Source organism: Mobula birostris, chromosome 10, assembly GCF_030028105.1.
Source record: "Mobula birostris isolate sMobBir1 chromosome 10, sMobBir1.hap1, whole genome shotgun sequence".
Classification (NCBI taxonomy): domain Eukaryota; kingdom Metazoa; phylum Chordata; class Chondrichthyes; order Myliobatiformes; family Myliobatidae; genus Mobula; species Mobula birostris.
In genome coordinates, this window is record NC_092379.1 from 93,583,327 (window position 1) to 93,608,279 (window position 24,953).

At 36.8% G+C, this 24,953-nt stretch overlaps 1 protein-coding gene across 1 annotated transcript; it reads left to right on the forward strand.

The window, feature by feature from the left end:
* The first annotated feature begins 3,719 nt into the window (after positions 1 to 3,719).
* On the forward strand, positions 3,720 to 22,440 carry LOC140204165 (endothelin receptor type B-like). Its single transcript, XM_072270605.1, has 8 exons — positions 3,720 to 3,859; positions 9,882 to 10,410; positions 13,030 to 13,142; positions 14,090 to 14,294; positions 15,687 to 15,836; positions 16,860 to 16,993; positions 19,029 to 19,137; positions 20,513 to 22,440. Exons 2-8 carry the CDS (start codon positions 9,955 to 9,957, stop codon positions 20,657 to 20,659), a joined length of 1,314 nt encoding a protein of 437 aa, XP_072126706.1. The 5' UTR covers positions 3,720 to 3,859; positions 9,882 to 9,954; the 3' UTR covers positions 20,660 to 22,440.
* Positions 22,441 to 24,953: the final 2,513 nt, after the last annotated feature.

A 24,953-nucleotide genomic window follows, 5' to 3' on the forward strand; every position in this document is an offset into this window, starting at 1 on the left:
TGCCATTTTTCAGCCCATTGTTCTAGCTGGTCCAGATCCTGCTGCAAGCTTTGATAGTCTTCCTCATTGTCCACTACACCCCAATCTTGGTGTCATCCACAAATTTGCTAATCCCGTTTACCACATTATCATCCAGATTGTTGAAATAGATGACTGATGCTATATTTCTAATTCAATTTTTCAGCTTTCTACTTCTGTGCCTTTAAATGAAACCTTAACAGCTTATTTTTTAAATGTTATAGTAGACATGTAGGAATTGCAGACCAACATTAGGAGAAAAAAATATATTATATTAGCACATTGAATGCTTAATGGTGATCCTGATTAAAGGGAAAAAGTTATTTGTTTGGTGTTAAGGAAACAAGCTGCATTTTCAGAAAGGCTCCATCTGGGGCCCTTAAACAAATTCCACTACTGATGGTGATACCACCCAAGAGAACATTCATCAGAGTAGTTTTTGGCAGGTCTCTTAATTGGAGAGTAGAGTGGGACTAAATGATAAGGCTGAGAACAGATTAGGAATAAAGGATGAAAACTGCCTCTGCAAGAGAATATAGTAAAACTAATTTCTATGGAGCTGGCTATTACTGCTCCCACTGTCGTTCCTCAGCAAATCTGTTCAGAGAGGGATTGCATCCTGCAAACCCTGAGCACAGCCATCCCCACCCTCCAGAAATTATAGAAGCTTTCTGAGGGATACTGGAGAACCAGATGTGATGTTGCAAAGAAAACTGGAATATTAGCCAGCAGACATTGAACCATAGTTAGCTTGTGTGAGCATTGAAGTTGGGGATTAGTCCTGTCTGGGAAAAGGCACCCTCCAAATTCTTTGCAAAGCACTGTGCAGATTGGGTGGTGGCGAGGAGAGAGTGTAAAGCATAAGGTGCACATTGACCCAATCTGGGAGGATGCAGGGGTAAGTGGATTGTGAGAAGGGTGATTAGGAATAAGGATATCATCACTCTTCACAGATTTGTGCCTGTTGCTGCTTCGGCAGTGGCCCTTTCGGGTAAGGTCAGCACAATCCCCCTAAGAGAGGTAAGAACTTGCTTTTCCTTCTCCTTTTCCTCAGTTTATTTACATATATTTAGAGATACAGCATGGTAACAGGTCCTTCCAGACCAATGAGCCCACTCTGCCCAATTACACCCATGTGATCAGTTAACCGACTAACCCCTACATCAATAGAACGTGGGACAAAACCAGAGGAAACTCTTTATGGATTCCTTATAATCTGCATACTTTGTTATCGCTTGGCAACTTATTGCCTGCACTTTTACTATAATTTATAACAACTTATTCTGCATTCTGTTATTGATTTCCCTTGTATGATTTGTAATGAAATAATTTGTATGGATAGTATATAATAAAAAAATTTTGCACTCTACCTTGGCACATGTGACAGTAATAATTTGATTTACCAACCTGAGCTCCTGCCATTAACGTGCTTTCTGATGCCAATGACTTGGATCATTTGCATAAATGTCAATAGGATTGATCACCTCCTCTACAAGGACTTCCAGAACATCACTAGAAATCCCTTCTGCCAATTCTCTTGATGTGTTCTGCCATTCTTCTCTCGTTCCCAGGACATTTTCAACTGACTGTAGACTTCCATAGAGTGCCTGCTAGCCATACATAGTGCTCCTAAAATTCAATTTTAAGATTCTTACTCATCTATGAAGCCAATTAGAGACACAATGAGCACTGACTGCACATTGGCCCATTTCCTGGAGATGCCATGCTGTGAGCATTACATGAAACAGATGCAGGATAACAGTGTATCACGATACCCAATTTTGTTTTCCGGACCCATCCAATTTGTGTTTTGTAGAGTTTGTCAGGAAGTTATTTATTAACTCTATTGTACCAAACCCCACAAAAGTCACATTGGGTAAAGTGTTGCAAACTGAAACTGAATGAAAAGAAATATAAAAATGTCATGACATCCTGTACCACACCCATTTTCTCTTGCTTGAAAATAGTGGCTTATGAACAGTATTTAAGAGGAATGCTTTGAAACTTCGGTCAACATTCTTATCAATGCCTTTTATCCACCTTTAGTTAGTCTAGCAGACTTGTATGCACAAGCATAATGAGACCCATTCTTTAATTTTTAACTCTTTAATTTGCTGTTTAAAGTTAGCAATGTCTGTTGGTGCAGGATATACCTAGACATAATAAGCCCAAAGTGATTATTCCTAATTGGTTCATTAGTATGAAAGGAAGCTAATTACTGTAAATATTTCAAATATCGATGTTTGCATTGGCACAAATATGAACAAAGTATTATTCAATATTTTAACTATTTTATCTCTACCCCAGTCAAGTAATCATTCCAGAGATTAAGATGCTGCTCTATGATTGTCTATAGCAGTTTTGTATCAGTGGATATGTTGGTGTTTGACTTTCAAGACTATATTTTTGAAGTGCAAAGGACAAGGAATCGAATAGAAAAATAAAGTTCTGCTTTGAAACCACAGACACGCAATTATTAAAAAAAGAGAGAAGCAAGGACAATTGTTTGGTTTAGAGTGATAGATCAAGTTCCCCAACAGAACTGGTGCAAACTTATCAGCCTGGGACTATTGACAGCACCATGCTATTACCTGGGATAGAAATTTGATAACTTGCCCTTCTAACTTGTCTGACTTGTTATTGTCTTCCATTAGTTCAATACACCATCTGGTATAACTTCCGGACCACTATTTATCAGGAATTACAAGTGAATACTGCAACCTATACTTACTGTACATTACAATGCCCAAAACCCCAAAAATAGCATTCCTAATTAGCAACTGGATGTTAAATGCACTGTATGTCCTGACTTTGGGGTTTGATATTGTTTCATGCTTGGTGCTGAACAGACCTTCAGTCTTTTGGGATTCAAAGCATGTTAGACTGGACCATCAGGATTTTATTTTATTCTTTTGGTTGGTATTCATCCTCTACTTCCTGACTGAATTAAAACACTGACTGGATTTTCAGTACAGTTAATATAAAGGTTTACTATTAGATTTGAAATTAGGTTAGGATTTTCATGTCTCATTACATTTGTGAACTAAATTTACAACACCAGCAATATGCATTATAATATTTATGCTACCAAATTTTTTAATTATTTGTACTTCAAAATAATTTGTGCAGTGTAACATTCAAAAACAAACATCCTACATTTCTACACCCACCTTGGTGGATCAACATGCCACTTGAATGCAATAGCTTTAGATAGAAAATGTGAAGACAGTAAAATTAGTTTCTAAACACAAAAATGATAAACCATTCTTCCTAGTTATTAGACAGTGTCATGCATCTGCTATTAAAGTTTTCTCTTTTGGGCGGGAAGGAGAGCAATCTTGCATCTCATCTCCACCTAATACCTAAAATCAGAAAGCATCTTTTATTATAGTTTAAAACTTCTGAGATTATTACACTTTAATTGGATATAGAACAATTTATTACAATAAATAATTTATATTGTATTAAAATCTAATTTAGATTCATTAAAATGCAGCTGCAGGCAATGTCAAGTACAACTGTGGACAGTCCACTTCTGTAGATTTTTGCTGGTGAAAAGTCATTCACTCCAGAACAGTTCTATACTGCTTAGCTATTGGTGCCAAAAGTTTCAGCCCCAAGACAGAGGAACTGAGTCTATAAAATCTCCACGGTGCTCCACATTATACACAGTCTATTCTCAGAGAAGCACATTGAAAGGAAGTGCCTTAAAAATATATATCCACAGCACTGCAAGGATCGTCTGCCCTTGATATTATTAATTGATGTGAAGGAAACTTGTCTGGAATCGCTGGAGTATCAGAAATTTTTCTTCAGTTTTATCGCCCATCTCAAGAAAGAGGTAAACATTTTTTTATTATTAACAGATTTCCTTTAGATATGAAGAAAGTCTGTTATGAAAGAAAAGTGAAACTAAATATATAAAGAAAAAAGTTACGTCAAATAATAATTTGGATAATCAGACTTACTGGTGTAGGTCACTCAAATGAAAATAGTTAGAATAGAAACAGTAAAAGGAGTCGATAAACTGCACTGAGGATTATAATATTGTGCATTTTTACCAACATGAATCGTGTGACTAAAATCTCCTTTGGTACAGCATAATAATTAAGTCTGGTAATTCACAAATTAGATTGGATAGGAGGTTCCAAGATATTATAAATAATATTTTAATGGTTTTAATAGAAATTTTTGATTTATACTTTGTGAGAATTTTGAAATTAAACCTGTCATCAAACCAGCTTTTATGAGGAATGCTCTGAAAGCTGCTCACATCCTACTGCCATAAGCTAAACAAAGTACAGTCAGAATTATAGTGATCAGAATCAGATTTAATATCGCAGGCATATGTCATGAAATCTGTTAACTTAACGGCAGCAGTACAATGAAATACATGATAAATAAAGAAAAAAACTGAATTATATAAAGTATGTATATGTCTATTAAAGTTAAGATAAGTAGTGCAAAAAACAGGAATTTAAAAAAAAGTAGTGGGATAGTGTTCATGGGTTCAATGTCCATTTAGAAATCAGATGACAAAGGTGAAGAAGCTGTTCCTAAATCACTGAATGTGTGCCTTCAGGCTTCTGTACCTCCTCCCTGACAGTAACAGTGTGAAGAGGGCACATCTTGGGTGGTGGAGATCCTTAATGATGGACGCCACCTTCCTAAAGCACTGATCATTGAAGATGTTCTGGATACTATGGAGGCTGGTACTCATGACAGAGCAGACTAATTTTACAATTTTCTGCAACTTAATTCAATCTTGTGCAGTAGCATCCCCTTATAGATGGTGATGCAGCCAGGCAGAAGTAATAGAAGTTTTCAAGTGTTTTAATTGACAAAACAAATCTCCTCAATATATAGCCACAGTCTTGCCTTCTTTATAGCTGCATCAATATGTTGCGTCCAGGTCAGGTCCTCAGAGATATTGACACCCATCGACATGGTGATGGGAAGAATAGTGCTAAAGGTGAATGATCATGTAGTAACAGCCACAAACTGGTGCAGCACAGATGACTGAATTTGTGGTGACAGGGCATTTAGTAGTATCAGACATTCATTAGATTTACCCCTGCACTCAACTCAAAGACAATTTTACCCATAATGTATAATCTGATAGTACAGCAGTGAGAGAAAAAAAAACATAAAAACAGAACATCAACCTGACCTCTCATTTAAAAATAAGATTCAAGAATTGGGAAATAAATTGTTAACTGAGGATGAGGGCAATGTAATTCATGTTAAATAATGTACAGAAAGGAAAACATGAAATATTGATTAAGTGAATATAACAAAACTAAACATTTTAAAAATCTTTTTGGAAAATTCAAAACTTGGTCTATATGCCACATCTTCTACAGTCAATTTTCAGAATAGAAAGATTGATAAAAAGAAATCACCTTGTTGTTAAATAAATACTCATACTTCTAATTACTAGCTTTAAATATCATTGAAGAGCTCAGTTCAAAACCACTGGATATATATTGCAAGTGCATGACATTGACCTAGATTTGTGAATAGAAGCATTACAATTATTTATCTTTATGTTTGACTCAAGATTTTATTATGGGTTTGCACTCCTACTCTGCAATGTGACAAATCAGATTAATGCACTGCCCTCTATAGTAGATCCACATGAATAGCACAAACAAATGTATTAGTGCATGCAAGGGGCTAGTAGTTAAATTATTCTTTATCAGTTTCTTTAGAGGTGAAAATATATCAGTTATTGCTTGGTACTGCTTCAAAGTAAAGAATCAAAGCTCCTTTAAATTCTGGCTAATATATTTTACATTCCACAGAAGATTCCATAAGGTTTAATAAAATGCTTTTGAAATATACTGTATGTTCCTCTGCCAAAACTGCTCACTATCCTAAGATAACTTTGGAATGAACAGATAGCCATTGGTGTCACTTGTTCCATCAGAGTCTTCAGTCCTTTTCCCTGGCTGCCTCCTCCCTGAGAGTACAGACTGTACGGACTGTTCACAGATTATTGTCAAAAGATTGTGAATAACTATCGAGTACCCTTACACAAAATATTCTGCAGATGCTGCAAATCCAGAGTAGTACACAGAAAATGCTGAAAGAACTCAGCAGAGCAGGCAGTATATATAGAGACGAATAAAGAATCGATGTTTTGGGCCAGGACTCATCATCACGACTCTTTCATCATGAATTCAGCATCCTTTGCTGCTTTATCCCTCCCTACTTAACCCAATCAAACTTCTCTCAAGTGCCTTGTCAGCTATCACTCATAACTCACATCCTTTTCTGGATCCACTTTCATCCTGCTTTCTCTAAGCTCATCCTATGCATCAATCCTTTTGCCTGCCCTCTTAAGCCTATTCCCACCAAACCAGAAACCATTTGACTTCCCCTCCCATTCTGCCCACCATGTTTGCTAATTCAGTAATAATTCCATTGCTTCCTCTTTTCTGATATCCATTCCTTTCTTCAAAAAAAAAACTAGTTTCAGTATGCTATTAAACTACTGTTCCATCTTCAGCTTCCTGTTGTTTTCCATGTACAATTATTTCCAATCAAAACTTTGGCCTTGCCACAGCACTGAATTAGCCCTTACCAAAGACATCAATGGTGTCATGGAACAGTGCTCAGATGCACCCACAGGGACATTTAAAATTTAGAAACCTCCTGATGAATCCAAAAAAAAATCTCTGGGAATTCCAGACACAAACTTTTCCAAAATAAGACCAATTTTTTGGATACATAATATACAAGTGACCAAGTACTTCCACGGACATTTCTCAAAAGGCCCTTTTTAGTTGGAACTTACTCTACCTTAGATAAGCACTGATCTACTCCTGGAAATTGCAGAACGCTTAGCAGCATCGATAGCTGGCATTGCTGAATTGCTACTCCATGACAAACAGCTCATGATGCACATGGTAATTAGTAATGCTGGGAGAATACATTCAACAGACTGCCTCTGGGATATGTGCTGGCTCCAACCCAGTACAGCCTCTGAAACAACAACCTTCCACAAGCCCAACCATGGAAATTTAACTATACTGATGATATCTGCTGTAAAATTCATTCATAATTCCTCTAAAGATATATTCATCAAGTAGAAACATCACAAAACTCATCAACTTCTGCCAGATATAATACGGTCAGCAAAAATATTTCCAGTATTTTCCACCTGTTCTAATTGCGAGAGGTTCTTCTACCTGGCCAAATGATAAAACACCTAGGGGTGATGATATTTCTGACACTGAGCTGCTGCACCTATCTGAAGAAGATAATATCAAGAATCAAGACAGCAACCCTTAGAATAAGAGCTCATGCCATACAATACTCTGCAGTAGATTACTGTGGAGTAGAGTAGATCCACCAAAATTGCTGATGTGCATTATCTCAGTAATTTGGTGACACTTCACAAGGGTCCTAATCCTGTACAACCTTGCACCACTTTATATACAACTGGAAGTTGTAACTAAGAGGCTACTGGAGAAGAACTGTGCCAATCTAAATCTGTTGCAATAGAATGTTATCTATTATCCACCAACTGCTCACCTACCATCATAATTCACTGAGGTTCAGATACTGATCAGCGTTACAACAGTGCAGGAAATGGAGTTTGATATCACCACCAAAAAGCTGTAAAGTTTCCCACAGTCTGCCTACTTGGCACCAATCTGACATGCCACCAACGTTTTGTCAAGTAGATTCAAGATCTTTATTACAACACACATAGTACAGTATCAGACTACAAGAACCTCATGTGTCCATAAAATGTAATGAATAACTCTACTATAATGCAAGTGCCAACTGTGCAAGTCAAAGTCACAGAGTTAGGAAACCTAACAGCCAACTTTCAGAGCTGCTGTGATTAATATAAGTGATAATCAAGACTCAGTCAACTGCACTCATGGTACGGTTAGATAAATTCATATGTATAAGGAAAGAACAGATTCAGCATCTATCCCTCTTATATCTATAATACCTATTGTTTTAAACAAGAATAAAGCAAAGACAACAGGTAGTAATTATTTTAAATTCTCTTGGGATGGAATAACATTTCTTTTTTGCAATAACTATGCCTTCAGTCGATGTCATAAGAAAATCATATTTTATGAAATCCTGGTAACATGGTGCAGATCCACTAAAATATGTTAATTCACAACCCAACTTATAAAATATTAATTGTAGAATAAAATAGAATCAAAGAAGATTTTTGATTACATATTTGCATGAGTAAATTGGTAATCAAAAGCACCAACAATGCTTAATACTTTTCAGAAGGAATCAAGAGGTCACAGGTTTAAAATCCATTTTAGAGGTTGAGCAGCTGTGCTGAAGCTGTCAGCAACAGAGAATGATGCACTGTTGGGGGCTTTAAACTGAAGTAAATCATCTGGCTATTGGGTAGATGCATGAGATCTCACCACACTTATTCAAAGATTAGTGGAATTCTCCAGGTATCTCAGCAGCTACCTTGAACAAATATCACAGAAATTGGGTTATTCAATTCTCATTTTCCTGTTAGTGTGCTCTCACTGTGGGCAAACAACTATTTTCCCTTATGTTACTACAGTGTCTGCAATGGACGTAACAGCATACTATCAGGTCTGTCTCACATCTTGTTGATTAAGGAAAAATGTTCTTTCAGTATCCTAAAACTCTGAGCTATATACTGTATATGCAAGCATTATAAGAGAAAAAATTCTACTTGCACTTAAAATACTTATGCTTTGGTAGGTGCTGGTGAGACTAAATCTGGACTACTGTGTTCAATACTGATTTCCATTTTCGAGGATGGACGTTGACACACAGAAAGCAGTTCAGAGGAGGTTTACAAGATTAATGCCTTGCAATAGATGTTTGTACAGTTTAGCTTAGCAGAGTATAGGGCATTTAATTGAGGGATCTTGATGGGTCAGAATTGGAGGGTATGCTTCTTCTGGGGAAAAGATTAGAGCTTTGGGTCACCATTTTAAAATAAGAGGTTGCCCATTTAAGGCAGAGATTAGACTATAGTTTTCTCCCGGACGGCTGTGAGTCTTTCTCAAAGGCTGGGCCAGAGTCTTTGCATATTTTTTAAGACAAGTGTTAATGGATTTCTGAATAGTTAAGGAATGAAAGCTAACCAAGGGTAGATGACAATTCAAAGTCAAGATCACTGTCAGGTCAGCACAAATTAGTTAAATGATAGGGGCTCCTAATGTAGCCCTTAGTATAGTGATTAATGATTTTAATAATACAGGAAGGAATTCATTGCTGGCAAAGAGGTTGAAACAAAATAGATCAAAAAACTGAATGACAATAACAATGCAGCAGTATAATTTATGTTTCAGGTTTTGAGCCAGAATGCAACACAATAACATCATTTAATTCATATGAGGGAACTAATTAGAAAGTGATCAGTGTTTTGGAACTGAACTCCAAATTCTGCAGCCAAGATGAACTTACAAATCTCTTTATATATTGACAAGTTGATAGTCAGAGTTGCTGGGTTTGAAGATTCATCTGACTACTGCAGCATGGAGTGATAATACAGGATTAATTCATCATGGGGACTTACAGAAATTAGAAAACCTAAATATTTCATATTTAGCATCAACTAATTTTGATTATAGAAAATATAAGATGAACTCTAAAGTAGTACAAAATCGTTTACAGGAACTGTCCTTAAATGAATGTTTATGATGTTAGACAATCACAAATGAACAAAATTATTTGCTGTTAAATGCTGGTTCTAATATAAGAGATGAGTCAGTAAAGTACCAAGGCAGTCTTATCAAGGTTCTACATTCCATTTTTTTTTCTAAAAATATCTGAGTATAAGATAAGGAAACATTTTGTAAAGTAATTTTTTCTTCTGTTTCTCATGTATTTAGATACCTGTAGAAGACATCTTCATTGCCACCAGTTTAAACACATCCGGTGACTGTGCCTGTTTCCAGCTTTCAAATGGCCACTATGGTGGTTTTCTCACTTCTATTCATCTGCCTGAATGTCATCACTCATGGGCAAGAAATATCTTTCAAAAATACAACCAACAGGAATTTTATTACAGAAAATCTAAAGCCAAGCAGAACTTTGTCTTCAAACCCATCAAGACCTACTAGAGTTTTGCTGTACACAAATGGATATCAAAATCTAAGTAAGAGACCCTCTGAGAAAGCACCTGGGTCTTCAACTCCTCCAATGTGTGTTAAGCAAACAGAAATACAACATGCTTTCAAATACATCAATTCTGTGGTCTCCTGCATGATCTTTGTGGTGGGAATCATTGGCAATTCCACACTGCTCCGAATCATCTACAAGAACAAATGCATGAGAAATGGACCAAACGTCTTGATTGCTAGCCTAGCACTTGGAGATCTGCTCTACATCCTGATAGACATCCCAATTACTGTTTACAAGGTACTATGGAAATAGAGATGGGACAAAAAGATGGCTTTGATGTACAAGGAAAATGGACAGGTTTTACAATGTGATTAGACTTTCTTAGCAAGATAAGGGTGTGTATTCAATAGATAAATCAGGTACTCTTTAAAAAAAAGCAAGAGCTGATCTATGCAAAGAAAGGAAATTGATTAGGTACAATTGCAAAAGAGCATATATCTTTCCCTAGAGGTGGTCTAGTTGGAATACAGTGAAACTGTTTGTGTTCATCCCAAAACTGAAAACATGCAGTATATAAACCCAGTGACACATATGAAATACCTTTGGAATCAAAATTTACAGATCAAATAGATTTACACTTGGTCCAAACTAGCTGAACTAAAATCAAATTTAATTCAATAGATCAAGCTAGTGCTACACTCCAAACAGAACTTGCTAGCTCAATAAGACAGTAGTACAAGAACTTACGGAGCTGGCTGTTATGGGTATTCAGCTTTTTAATCAAATCCAGTTTATGGGAGAGGATATGTATCTGCGTACCACTAATGAAACAAAAACATTGCAAAACTATTGAATATTTCTTAGTTAATTCAGGAATTCACCCTTACATGTCAAAGCATTGTCACAAATACTTTCTTCTTTTACTCTGTGGTTCTCCATCACAAGTCCATGTCTTTTCATACATATCCTACATGCCACTCTTCATTACATATTACACTCAGCTAAGCCCCCACTTTGACATCCCTCAAAATACTGTCATCCTTTCATCTTTGCAATTCAGTATTAAAATTCAGGTGCATTGAAATCCCTACAAAATATCAGCAAGACAGCACCTAAAGACATTTCTCCTCCAGTCCACTGATTTTGTCAGCTACCGTCTCATCTAAGCTCAGATGTACATCCAGTATTGTGCTTGACACAAAAAAGGAAAATGCTGGAAGAACTCAGCCAATCAAGCAACACCTCTTGAAGGAGAAAGCAGTTAATGCTTCAAGTCAAAGACCCTTCATCAGAACTGAGAAAAAGCAAGCTAGTCTAAGTAACTGAGAAGGTGGGAGAGGACAGTGGGTGGAAATAGCATGAAATGATTGGCAGTCTTTGAATAAAGCTCTTTTATCTGTGTAATATGTTGCTAATGATGTAAACTCATTGATGTTGTATAGTCTGGTCTACTGGGATTTGCTGAGCAGGCCAAAATATAAAAATGAGAAAAAAGGGAGAGGAATGGCAAATAACTACTTCTAGAACAGGCAGAAAAAATGTTACCTGAAGTTGAAGAATTCAATATTGAGCTTTATGCCAACTGCAATGCGCACAGATTAACAATGAAGGGTTGTTTCAGATTCCAGTATTTGCAATTGTATTTATTTTCCAGCATTCTGCCTATGAATTCAGTATCCTTCCACACATTGTCTCAAAAAATTATTTCAATGCACTCAAAACCTGAAGGAAATCAATTGGTTAGCAGCATCTATGGAAATGAACGATCCACATTTTGAGCCAAGACCCTTCATCAGGATGAAGGGGCTTGGCCAGAAACATTGACTGTTCTTTTCCCTCCATGAATACCATCTGACCCACTGAATTCCTCCAGTATTTGTGTGTGTTCTTCCTGTTTCCAGCATCTCTATTCTCTCGTCATTTTTTCAATTTTCCACTTCTAAAAGTAGCTGGCGCTTTTCTTTATGTCATCAAAATCTGCTTAATACTTCACCAGCTTGAGACTTGATCACTTCGATGCTTTTCTGGATAACTTCCCTTACCTCAACATCTTGAGACATCAATCATCAGAATATCATAATTCAAAATGCTACACACCAGAGCAGATTTTGGTCTCATCATTCATTGGCTTGCTATACCCTAAAGAAAGTCATTTTCATTTTTCTACAGCGACCCCTGCAACCCTTCCTGTCACATCCTATAGAAAGTGTCTTACTCCTACTATCCAAATCAACTTTACTCCCCCTATTAATAAGCCACCACCTTCTGAATCTTCCTCCATTAATATAAGGGTAAGTTGGTAAGCTTTTTTCAAGAAGTATTGTAAGAAAGAAACTTCACTTAGGAATGAGTATTATCTGGAAACAAATGAAATGTTTAAGTATATTGTTACATGGAATTTTGCCTTTTCAAATAAGTCATATTGAAAAATTACAATTAAAAAACATTGACACAAAATTTAAATCATTTGAGAAAAGTGTACTGCTTCTAGTTGTTACTAATTGCATACATTTACTGTTAATATAATTGCACCCAAATGAAGATTTTAAGAATAATCATCAGTGTATTTTTTTGGGGGGGGGGTTGGTCTTCACTTTACTGGATTCTTTCGGATTTATTGCTTTGTGACTGCCTGTAAACAGACAAATCTCAAGGTTGTATAATTTGTACATTCTTTGATAATGTATTTTGAAACAGTAATATAGCCAGAATATCAACAAGCTAATCATCTACGAGCAAGTTATCACACTTTAATTTTCATTCTAAGCACTCCATACACATCTACTTTGCAGAATAGCTATGCAACACTAGCAGCATCTTGACCATACAATAACATCCTGGATGTATTGACTGTTCACTCAATATAAAAATTAACTATATTTCTAATTTCTTATATCATCCATTTTTTTTAAATAGCTACTGGCAGTAGACTGGCCTTTTGGAGTGGAAGTATGCAGATTTGTACCATTTATTCAGAAGGCATCTGTTGGCATCACAGTCCTCAGTCTTTGTGCACTGAGCATTGACAGGTATAACACATTCATAAACTTTATTTTACATCTTATTCACACAATTAGTGGAAGATACACAAATTACATTGTGATCACTTGTTTCATCATCTATTACAGAATTAAGTTAAACAGGACTGCCTATACAAAAATAATATATCATAAACAAATTCTGTCCATGTTACGGAGTATACTCAATTCCAGATTAGATTGGGCTGCTTGGGATGAAGTTAATCATTTTAGGCAGACTCCCCAATTATTTTTCCAAACATTAATTACTCACCTTTGTGTATAAATATAGTTCAAAGATGACAAATTCCAGGTCTATCAAAAAAATACAACTTCAGTAAAATAAAACAACTATTCTTATTCAGTGCAGTATTTCTTTATTACTTCCTGCAACATAATATACACCCTATGTTATCCATCTTTAGTGAAATATACTGAAAACACAGAGTGATGGTAAAGAATACTGTACAATTTTCACTTATGTTGGGAAAATAACATTTACACTGATCATGTATGCAAATCAACTACTCTATGTAATAGAGCACATTTATTTTAGAGAAGAAGTAATCAAAGCTGAACTTGCAACACACTGAACTGTGGACTGTGTGTTGGACTGCTGTGGACTGAAAGTTGAGAGGACCATGTAATATTTGCTAAGTATAAATTAGGGTGTTGAATTATGTAGGAAACCATTTAATGTGCTGGAAAAAATACAGGGCTGGATTTTCTGCTTGTAATAATAGTGCAACTGTTTTGTGTTCATCACAAAATTGAATGGAACGATGATGCAAGCACATGCACAGTTAAAAAACAAAGAATATTTTAGTAGATAGAAATTATCTTTAGTTAGCTGATATTTATATTTCTTTGAAATGAGTGTCATTTTATTTGCAGTCACAACTGAGAATAATAAGGTATCTCAATGAGAAGTTTTTATCTTTCATTATTTTCTTAAAAAGGTACCGAGCAGTGGCTTCTTGGAGTCGTATCCAGGGCATTGGCATCCCCTTGAAAAAAACTTTAGAAGTGACAGCCATTTGGTTGGTTTCTGTTGTCTTAGCAATTCCAGAAGCTATGGGGTTCAATATGGTTTCAATTAAGTATCGTGGAGAAGAACTCAAAGTGTGTCTGCTTCACTTATCCCAGCCATCGGAATTCATGGAGGTAAGAGTCAGTGCAAAATATTTTCAAATTTTGATATTGAATTTACTCAATTAAGAACAACAAGCTAACTGAAAATTTGAAAACATCAATTCAATTTGTAACAGATGTGAATATTTAGACTGTTTAGTTCATTATCTGCAATATACAGGTAAACCCAAATGTAGGAAGGGGAAGGGCAAAGGAAGACTTGAGCAAAGCTCTGATCCAGATGCAAGGGCATTAAATCTTAAACAGGGTCAGAAAGAGAAAATTCAAACAAATAACACTCAAGTGTACAGGAATCTGAATCACAGAGCTTTATAAGCGAATTGTAAGATCATTTCTGGCCCAACAAATAGACTGCAATATATTGTATTAAACACTGAGAACTTCATCCTGCTGTTGTAAAATACATTTACAATACAAGACTTTCTATTAAATACAAATTAATTTGGGTATGTAGTTACATTATAAATTTCAGACAGTTGAAACACAACTCCTAATTGAATTCTGGTGATCTATCCAAATCACGAATCAAACCAGACAAGACCACTCCTTCAATTTGGAAACAAGGAATTAAAACACAAGTTACATTTGAGTAGTCAAGAGTCAGTGTGCAAATGCTTCTCCAAAGTATAAAGCGAAACACTGTATTTGATCTTGTTATTTCTTTATTGGTTAGATTCAACATTGGCCTATAGAATGTGACAAATGATCCTTTCATTTTTCACAGTACTGTACACCCAAAATTTCTTCTCTATTTCCCAGAATGGAAAGTGATTGTGAATAAACTCCCAATCAATTGATGATGTTCTAGAAACTTGTTCAGGTGCTTTCAGACAAACTTCAAGCGTACCTGAATCATCAACATCCAATAGTTCAATATGCAATCTCTGTGCAACATTTGCAACCTTACTGGCAAAACTAGTCTATATGTCCCAGAATCATGATGTCAAAGCTGTTCAGGTCAGACTACTTATCTATGCAAATACCATTACTTACACTTCCATCGGGCATCCTGCCCAATGTGCTGATGTGATCAGGCAGGTCTCAACCATCCTGCCTACAGACAAGGCCGCCGTTTATTCCAAAGACGTACAGTACTGTGCAATAGTCGTAGCACAAATCAGGTTCATCACTCAGATGTCATAACATCTGTTTTTTTTTGCAGCAGTAATACAGAAAAATACATAAAATTATGACAGATATATGCATGTGTATATATCTATCTAGGCAGGCTTATTGAACATTCTCAGCTGATGTCCCACACAGTGACCAAAACTAAATTACAAACTTTTTTATTCAGAGCATAAAAGTAGTTTCATGATTCCAATAATAGATGCAGTTCATGGAGAGTTCAGATAGCTGTTGCTTACCCATTATAAGCTCATACAATTTGTGCTACTTTAACAGTTTTACAAGAATGTGAAAGATTGGTGGCTTTTTGGCTTTTACTTCTGCCTGCCTCTGGCTTGCACTGGTATATTCTACACTCTCATGACTTGCGAAATGCTGAGTAGAAGGAATGGGATGCGAATTGCTCTCAATGATCATATAAAGCAGGTAAGACTATTACAACAGAAGAAACTGAGTAGAAAAAACAAAGACTAGAGTAAGCAGATCGAAAAGTTTCAGAACCCTCCAAAACCAAGAGCATGAAACTGTTTACCTTATCCACAGTTCCATTTCTGTCTTCTTTCACCACACTGGAAGTTGAGCAACTTTTAGTTTTTTAACCAGACTACAAGTTTGGTTACTAATATACAGCCAACAGACAATCTGATAAGTTTTGATGAATGAGAAACCTAACTCCTGTTACCCAGTTCCTTTCCCTATTCCCTGCCTAAGCCCTGTGACCAATTTCTTTCCCATCACCCACATGGGTCCATCTACCTATGCACAATCCACTGAGCCTCCTAGCCCCTCTCCCACTGGTTCCAACTGCCCATTGTCCCCTCTCCTTCTATTTCCATTTATCTTTTTCCTTGCTTATAATATTCCAGAGTATCACCTTTAAGTCTCTAAATCTACCTTCACCCTCCACTCTCCAAACCTGGGTGTATCTACTCACCATCCCTCTCCCCACTTGGATCCATCTACCAGCTCTTGCATCACTGCTCCCACTTATCTCTTTATACTGGAGAAGTGCTGATGCAGCATCTCACGCCAAAATGTACATTACCCCTCAGTCTCTACAGGTGTTGTTGAGTTGCTGAGCGCCTCAGCAGTTTGTTTGCTTTTAGCTGTCTAACCAAGAACACTCTGAAACCACAACATATCCATCAATTAAAATGATCAACGCCCTAACAAACTTCTCCACGCAAAATTCTTTAACGCCTTGGCATCCCTTCAGTACAAAGATATTCTTTGTAGCCAGTCTAGTTATATGGTGGCTGGAATTGTAATTTTATTACAGTTTGTCCTCCATATACAAAAACAATTCAGAACTTACATTCATCTAATGACAATTCGCATCAATAGCCACTATATTCTTATCAAGGTGTTTTTAGCCATTACTTTAATAGAATATAACTATCTGACATGAAGAGATGATCACATTGTTCATTGTTCTTTAACATTTCTCAGCGACGTGAGGTAGCCAAAACTGTCTTCTGTCTGGTGGTTATCTTTGCCATGTGTTGGCTCCCACTGCATTTAAGCAGAATCTTGAAAAAAACTATTTACGATGAACAAGATCCCAATAGATGTGAACTACTCAGGTAAGCTTCTGGCATCTTTAAAAAGATTATCTCACTTCTGCTTTGTCAGACACAGTGGATCTTGGGTTTCTCAATTCAGGCATAGAACTGATAACAAACAATAATCAAACACAGGTCCACCCCGAGTTACAATCACCTGATTATGTGCAGCCCATACATAAGAATGAGTAACTGGGAGACCGGCAGGATGGATTCACCGGCTGCTATGGGGCTGCAGGGATCTTCTGCCAAGTGGGAACTCAGTTAATGGCAATATCTGAATGGGTAAATTAAATGCCCTGTTTAACAATATGTTGCCCTTGGTTGGCCTGCTTTTTTGTTCCACTTAACGTTCTGCTAGGCTGCCAAATTTCTGACTTGTGAAAAGTTCAGATAATGAGCAGCTCTCAGGAATCTGTTGTAACCTGCGAAGGACCTGTGAAAGCAAAACTACACTTATATATACTATTAAGTGTTTCTACACGAGATTTCAAATTATGATGCATTCCAGATTTGCATTCCACACTTCTAAAATACATAAAGTGGGAAATTAATTGCAATTGCTTGCTCTTCTGTAGCAACTGCAGTGACCTGTGACTCATTTTCAAGGAGCCTTTACAACTCATGTTCGCAATGTTATTTTTGTTTGCAGTTTGTCTTCTTTACGCTGCATTTTGGGATTTAGCAGTCTTAGTTTATGTATAGTTTTTCCTAAAATTCTATTGTATATTTTTTTCCTGTAAATGCCTGCAAGAAAATCTCAAGGCAGCATATAGTAACACATGCATACTCTAATAATAAATGTACTTTGAAATCTGAACCCAACGTATCCGTTAAACTTGTAGTTCCTTAATTAGTAGTCACTGTTCCCAAAGTAGAATAACATATTTTCATATCTCTTGCTGCAAAATATTAAAAATATTAGATTACTAACCAAAATACACTTTACCAATATATCATATATTTAAGATACATTGAAATAAGATACTTGTGAGTTTAAAATAATTACAGGACAGTGAACTACAATCCTGAATTGCATGACTGTGTAATCCGAATCTGATGATAGTGGAAATGCCCCTGCCCATCTGCAAGACCAATAAGTTCCAGTATTGTTCACAAAAATAAATGCCTCCGAGGTGCCAATCTTCTTTGCACTGCCAAATGCAACTTGTTAAAGAGTGGCTTTATATCTTAAGAGCTGAAGATTTCGACAGTGTTACTGCCCACAGATCATTTTGCTAGATTTAGACAAAACAACTTCTATATCTTCTCCAGCAATTCAAGACTCTCCTCTTATTGGCCTGATCTACCAGTATGTACTTCTGTACTTTTTAAAATCACCTATTTAGAATAGGAACTCTTCAGTTGGTTTATAGTTTGACACAAGATAACAAATGTGTTATTTTAAAAATGCAGATTCTTCATTGTAATAGGATGTAGCACAATAACCATTTGTCACTTTCTCATAGATATAATGGTAAACAATCATAAATGACTAAATATCCAAGTCCTTTTTCTGAAACAATGAAAAAAAACTCAAAACTGTCCATTAAATTAACATTTCTGGCACTAAGATACGGACATATAAATATTAGGGGTGATTGATAAGTTCATGGCCTAGGGTAGAAGGAGTCAATTTTAGAAAACCTAGCACATTGAAGGAGATGAGTTATACGGCTCTCGTTACATGCATATGTAGTTCAACTTTCAGTGATTATGCTGAAAATTTGAGGTTAATAATTCATCAGGGGTGATTAATAAGTTTGTGGCCTAGGGTAGAAGGAGATGAGTTATTACTCAAAGAGTTGAACTACAAACTTATCAATCACCCCTGCTGTGGACACTTTCTGGAGGTCCAAGATCCGTATGCTCCATGACCGCTGGACTCAGTGTGTAAATGTAGGAGGGGAGTATGTTGAAAAATAAATGTGTGCTTTGGTTTTCTAAGATTGACTCCTTCTACCTTAGGCCATGAACTTATCAATGACCCCTCGCAGTAATGCCAAAAAAAGCTTCAACTTGCAATGCAATTGATTATTGCACCATTTTTGTTCAGTTTTCTTCTAGTTCTAGATTATATTGGGATTAATATGGCTTCTCTAAACTCCTGCATAAATCCAGTGGCATTATACTTTGTCAGTCAAAAGTTCAAGAACTGCTTCAAGGTAAGTTTGCCCAAATGTCAAACAAAATATTTTATTCTCAATGTAAATTTTCACAGAATACAGAACTTTCTTGAGGACGATGGACTGCAGTGTTGACCAGATTTGGGGTCCTGAAAATACTGCAGTAAAGCTTAACCAGAAAAATAGATGCATGCAACAGGACCTTCAGTAACCAGGAAAGATCAGAGTTAATATAGCACTCAATTCAAAAACCGAAATCATTGTATTTTTTTTTTAAACCAGAAAATTGGTGGGGCTCAACATACTCTGGAGATCACCATTCACAAACCCAGTTTATATTCCTCTCAGGAATGAAGAGTAGACCTTTATCTGGAATCAGATGGCCTAGCTTCACCAAAGTATATGGCTTAATGTTCTGATTCTTATCTTACATACAGAACTTTCTTCACAGTTACATATCCCATCACAATCACAATCCCAAAATTACTGACCTGTAGTACAGCTCCTATTGATGTTAAAATTTTGCCTCTCCACTGTTCTTTTGACTTCTTTTCAATTAAGCACTTTGCCTTTTTTCAGTTTCCTTTCCACTGTATCAAAGCAACTCTCCATTCTTGAGGATTCAACATTCAATCTTCTGTCCAATTTTTCTATCATCTTACCCTTCAATTTAGTCTTAATCTATATACAAGATTCCAGCCATAACCCCAGCACACCCTTGGTTGCTACTCAACAGCTTACAAATGAATATTTTCTGACCACTTACTCGCTCTTAATTCACTTCCAGCTCCGTCACCTCCATTATATCACTGTCATCATTCACCATCAACTTCCATCCTTCAAACTGTGCAAAACTACTATCTATAACCGTATATTCTGCACCACTCATCTCATCCAGAAGTGGCCTTCTTGACATCCCTTTATACAAACTGCATTTAAAGCAAGCACTATTATTTACAAATCCCCAACTGTGCAAGCATTTGTAATTTCATAATTTCCGTTCTATATCGTGCAGTCCTCCAGCTCTAACCATTTCAGGTTTCCTCATCTTCTTGTCATGTCTGGATTAAGAGTTTTGTCAAATGGATCCCATTCTTCCAAACTTCTCTACATTGTCAAATTACAAATATCTTTTCAGAACGTATTATTTGTTAATTTTAGTTTGTTCATTAAATGCAAGTTCACAGTTGATGCAAAATTTGCGGATTCCACACTGACAATTTCTAATCAAAACCTCTTACAATGTAATTAGGAAGAGAATAAAAGGAAAAAAGAACTATGTACCTTCAAGCTACTGATAAAAAAAGATAAAAGGCTGAATAAAATGCTTTCTCCACCTTTTGAGAAGGAAATGTAATATAAAAGTGTGTTTTAGGTTGGTTTGTTGCTAATTTATTTTCATGTTACCATTCAGTCCTGCTTATGCTGTTGGTGTCAACAGTCAACTCTGAGTAGATCAATAGAAGACAAAATGGCTGTAGTCAAATGGAAAGCCACCAGCCATGCAAATGGTCTGGATCGGAGCAGTTCACGCTTCAGTAACAAATACAGCTCATCTTGAACTTTTCTTTAGTTAAAAGAAGGAAAGCACCACCTGGTTCTCCACTGTCATATAAACAGTTTCATACCTGTATATAAAAGGTATCATATTTTGCAAATTCAAAAGCATGTGTCTGCCTGTATATTGACGGTCTTTGGATGTTTGGAGTAATGATTAGAAACAGAAATCAACTTCTTGTCTACAATATTTCACTGTAAATGTGTATCTTTAGTTCATAACAGTGTTTATTGCCAAAGAGAACATCAACTAACATACAAATAAATTACCCTCCAAGGTAAAGACTACCTTGGTAATTATGAAAAGAAATTGAAAATTATGGTTATAAGTTTTACCAAAATAGGAACTTTAAGCACTAGTGATTTCGCAAGAAGTAGGAAAGATGTCCAACTGTAACTATGCACTAATTTTTCCCTTTGCACTTCAGACACATGCCCAAATTTTGAGTGAATCACATTTGTCTTCCTTAGTAAGTTGTGTATCACAATTCCATACAGATCAGTTGTATGGCAGTATTTCTGCACTAGACCATTGTTATTTTGTTTCCATTTAGGAGTTCTCTGAATCTGTTTAACGCCTAAATCTTAATTCTGTATTTTTGTCTAAATAGTAAGAGTTGAGTCGGTGCCGAACTGCTATTATTAGGGAGATGCTTGTCAATAATTCTCCAAGAACCATTTCATTTATGATCAATGTATAAAGAGAAATTCAGTTTCTGGTCATAAATATAGCTAATAGCATAAATATACTTGACTGATAAATTTACAAGATTTAATTTTAAAAACCAAGATAAAACAGACATAAGATACTTTTAAGCGCAAAGTAAACTTCCATAGCTATAAAGTAAGAATTAACAGTAACACCAAGAACAGGCAAAAGAGAAAAGATACTTTGTAAGCAATAAAATTAATTAAATAATTTGTTAATTTGTTCCATTTCACCCTCATTAACTTAAATACCCTTATGGCAATGTGGTAAGAGTTTGGATAATACAGATTTAATTCTGCACTCTGCATAATAATGACAAAACACCAAGGGAAAGCATTTTAATATCCCAAATATTGTTTTGATCTTAAGGCCTGATAACTAGTTTCATTTCAGAGTCTTATTTATGAGCTTTTCCTTGCCAGCCTTCAATTTTCAGAGATGTTTCATTCATTAACCATTAGTGGCTTTACTGGGTAAAACTACATACATAACATTCATGTCCTTTCTTTAACCTGTGTACATTATACACTGGTCAAGTAGCAACTGATGGCTAACAGAAACATATTGCATCAATGAAACTGTAAAGCTCAAGCACAAATAAAAAGGATGGGATACACTCTTCATCAATGATACCTGCGCAGCTGGAACTGCAAAATTAGTGCTGAGCTAAACTAAATACTTACTCACTTAATTCAAAGGTTTTGTTCCATCCAAGTGACGTCGCAGAGATTCAATAAGCGTCATATTATGCAAGCAAAATATCTCGTCATTTTTTATGTTTATTTTTCAAAATATATAAATGTACAGTATTATGTTGTATCAAAATTGATCCATTGCTTCTTGTTTATGCTGCTGTTTGTATTCCTTTATACTGTCCTGAAAGAAGAAATTATTCATCAGTGATGTGACTGTGGATGAAAGTTTTACTGCAAGCAGACATTCTAAGAAAGTATATTTTCATATTATTGCATTCAAGTTGGAAAAAATAAGCACGCTTTAACTATTATATTTAAAGTATATAGCCTCAACTGTGGGTTAGTTACTTTAAATATTTTTGGTTTCATTTATCAGCAATTATATGTCAAACTTATTATAGATTATAGCTATGCATTATAAAGTTAATAACACAACCTTATTTAAATTGAAAGTCTATGGTTTTATTATCGTTAGTTGTGGTGTTGTTTTTCCAAATCTAACTCAGAAACAAAGATGTCCAGATATTCTCTTGGTTGCTACAGTGAACTAATAATAACTATTTTAGTTAAAGATTTGATAGAGGCATCCAAAATTATGAGGGGAATAGACAAGGTAAATGCAAGCAGGTTTTTTCCCCACTGAGATTAGGTGAGAAGGTGAGACTACAACTGGAGGTTATGGGTTAAGGGTGAAAGGTGAAATGTTTAAGGGGAACATGTCTTCACTCAGAGGGCCATGAGAGTGTGTAACAAGCTGCCAGAGCAAGTGATGGATGCAGATTCGATTTTTACATTTAAGAGGAGTTTGAATAGATACTGGACATGGATGGTAGGAGTATGGAGGGCTATAGTCTGGGTGCAGGTCAATAGGACTAGGCAGATTAATGGTTCAGTACAGACTAGGTGGGCTGAAGGTCCTGTTTCTGTGCTGTAGAGTTCTGTGACATTTAAGAAGTGTTGTAAGAAAGGAGGATGATGGATGGGGGTGGACCAGAGAGTCACTGTGAATGGTTCCAGCAAAATCCCATCACCTCATTACATTGGAATGAGACCCATGTTTTCCCAACTCAAGGGACTGAGTTATGGAGGGAGGTTGAGCAGATTAGGTCTTTCTCTCTTGGAGCATAGGGAATCGAGGGGTGTCCTTGTAGGGGTGCGTAAAATCTTTGACAAATTGCTTTATTATTGTCACATGCAATGCAAGACAAACTTTTTGTTGTAGTGTAGCTCCTCACAAACCATATTTAGGGACTGGAACTGCAGCTGGATGACCGTCATCTCATATGGGAAAATGAAGAGGAATAGATAAGAGCTACAGGGAGGTCATCGCCCCTAAATTGCAAGAGGCAGATAGCTGGATGACTGTCAGAAAAGCAAAAGTGAATAGGTAGACAATGCAGAGTACCTCTGTGGCCCTTCCCCTCAATAATAAGTATACCACTTTAGATAGTGTTGGAGGGAAATGATCTACCATGGGAAAGCCACAACAACTAGGTCTCTGGCACTAAGTCTGGCTCTGTGAGTCAGAAGCAAAGAGGGAGAAGAGGAGTGCAGTGGTGATGCAAATTCAACTTTTAGAGGAACAGACAGGAGATTCTGTGGTTGTAAAAGAGACACCCCAATGGTATGTTGCCTCCCAGGTGCCAGGGTCAAGGATGTCTCAGATCTGGTCCACAGCATTCTAAAGGGAGAGGGTGAGCAGCCAGAAGTCACGATACATTTTGATACTTATGACATTGGTAGGAAAAGGGATGAGGTCCTGAAGAGAGAATATAGGGAGCTACGTAGAAAGTTGAAAAGCAGGACCTACTCCCGCTGACCTCTCCCACGCCCACAGCTCTGCATCTATCCCTGAACTAATACCATTGCCTCACTCTGTCCCAACAACCGGACCATTCCACAAACTACTTACAAGCCCCATATAATTCCCACCACCCCTTGTCAAAGGCAATCTAAGCCCATTGCCCAAGTCACTTCCTACAGCCCCATGTTGGTCCCCAAACTAATCCCACTACCCCGCTCTCTACCTACAGCCCTGTGTCAGTCCCCAAACCAGTCCAACTGCCTCGCTCCCTCACAACTGTTCTCTGTCAGTCCCCAAACTAATACCACAAAACCTTCCCTCTCCAGGCAGCACCGTTTCAGAATTAAAACACATTCCACTGTCCTGCTTTCTCCCCACAGCACTGAATTGGTGCCTAAATAATGACAGTACCGCACTCTATTTCCAAAAACACTGTCAGTTCATTACCCTATCTAATCCCACCATCCTGCACTCTCTTCCCACAGTTCTGTAATTGTAATGACTAATACCACTCCCCATTCTCTCTCAACAACGCTGTGTTGAGCCAAAACCTAATCTCCTTGCCCCACACTCTCCCTACAGACTCATGTACCCAAAGAAATCCCTCTACCCCATACTTTCCCTGGAGCCCTGTGTCCATCATCAAACTAATCTCACTGCTAAGCTCTGTTGACACAGTCCAGTCTTGGTCCCTAAATAGTGACAGTGCCTCATTCTATTTCCAAATTCATCCAACTACTCCCAGTGTCCCACTCTCACCTCACAGCATTGTGTCAGTCCCCAAAATAATTCAACATCTGCACTCCCCCTAAAGTACACCTGCCCTTCCTCGCTCTCTCCAGAGCCATGTCGGTCACTGAACTAGTATAACTGCAGGGAGAGTGCAGGGCAGTGAGATCTGGTTCGTAGTCTGGCGCAGGACTGTGGAAAGAAAGTTGGAGTGGGAGGTGTATGGGGACTGGCATGGGAATGTGGGAAAAGACTGGTGCATTTGGATTGGTTTGGGGACTGACACAGGGACATCTCTAGTATTTGACATTTCTATACTCTGGAAGAGACTACCTACTCTATCTACACCTCATATAATTTT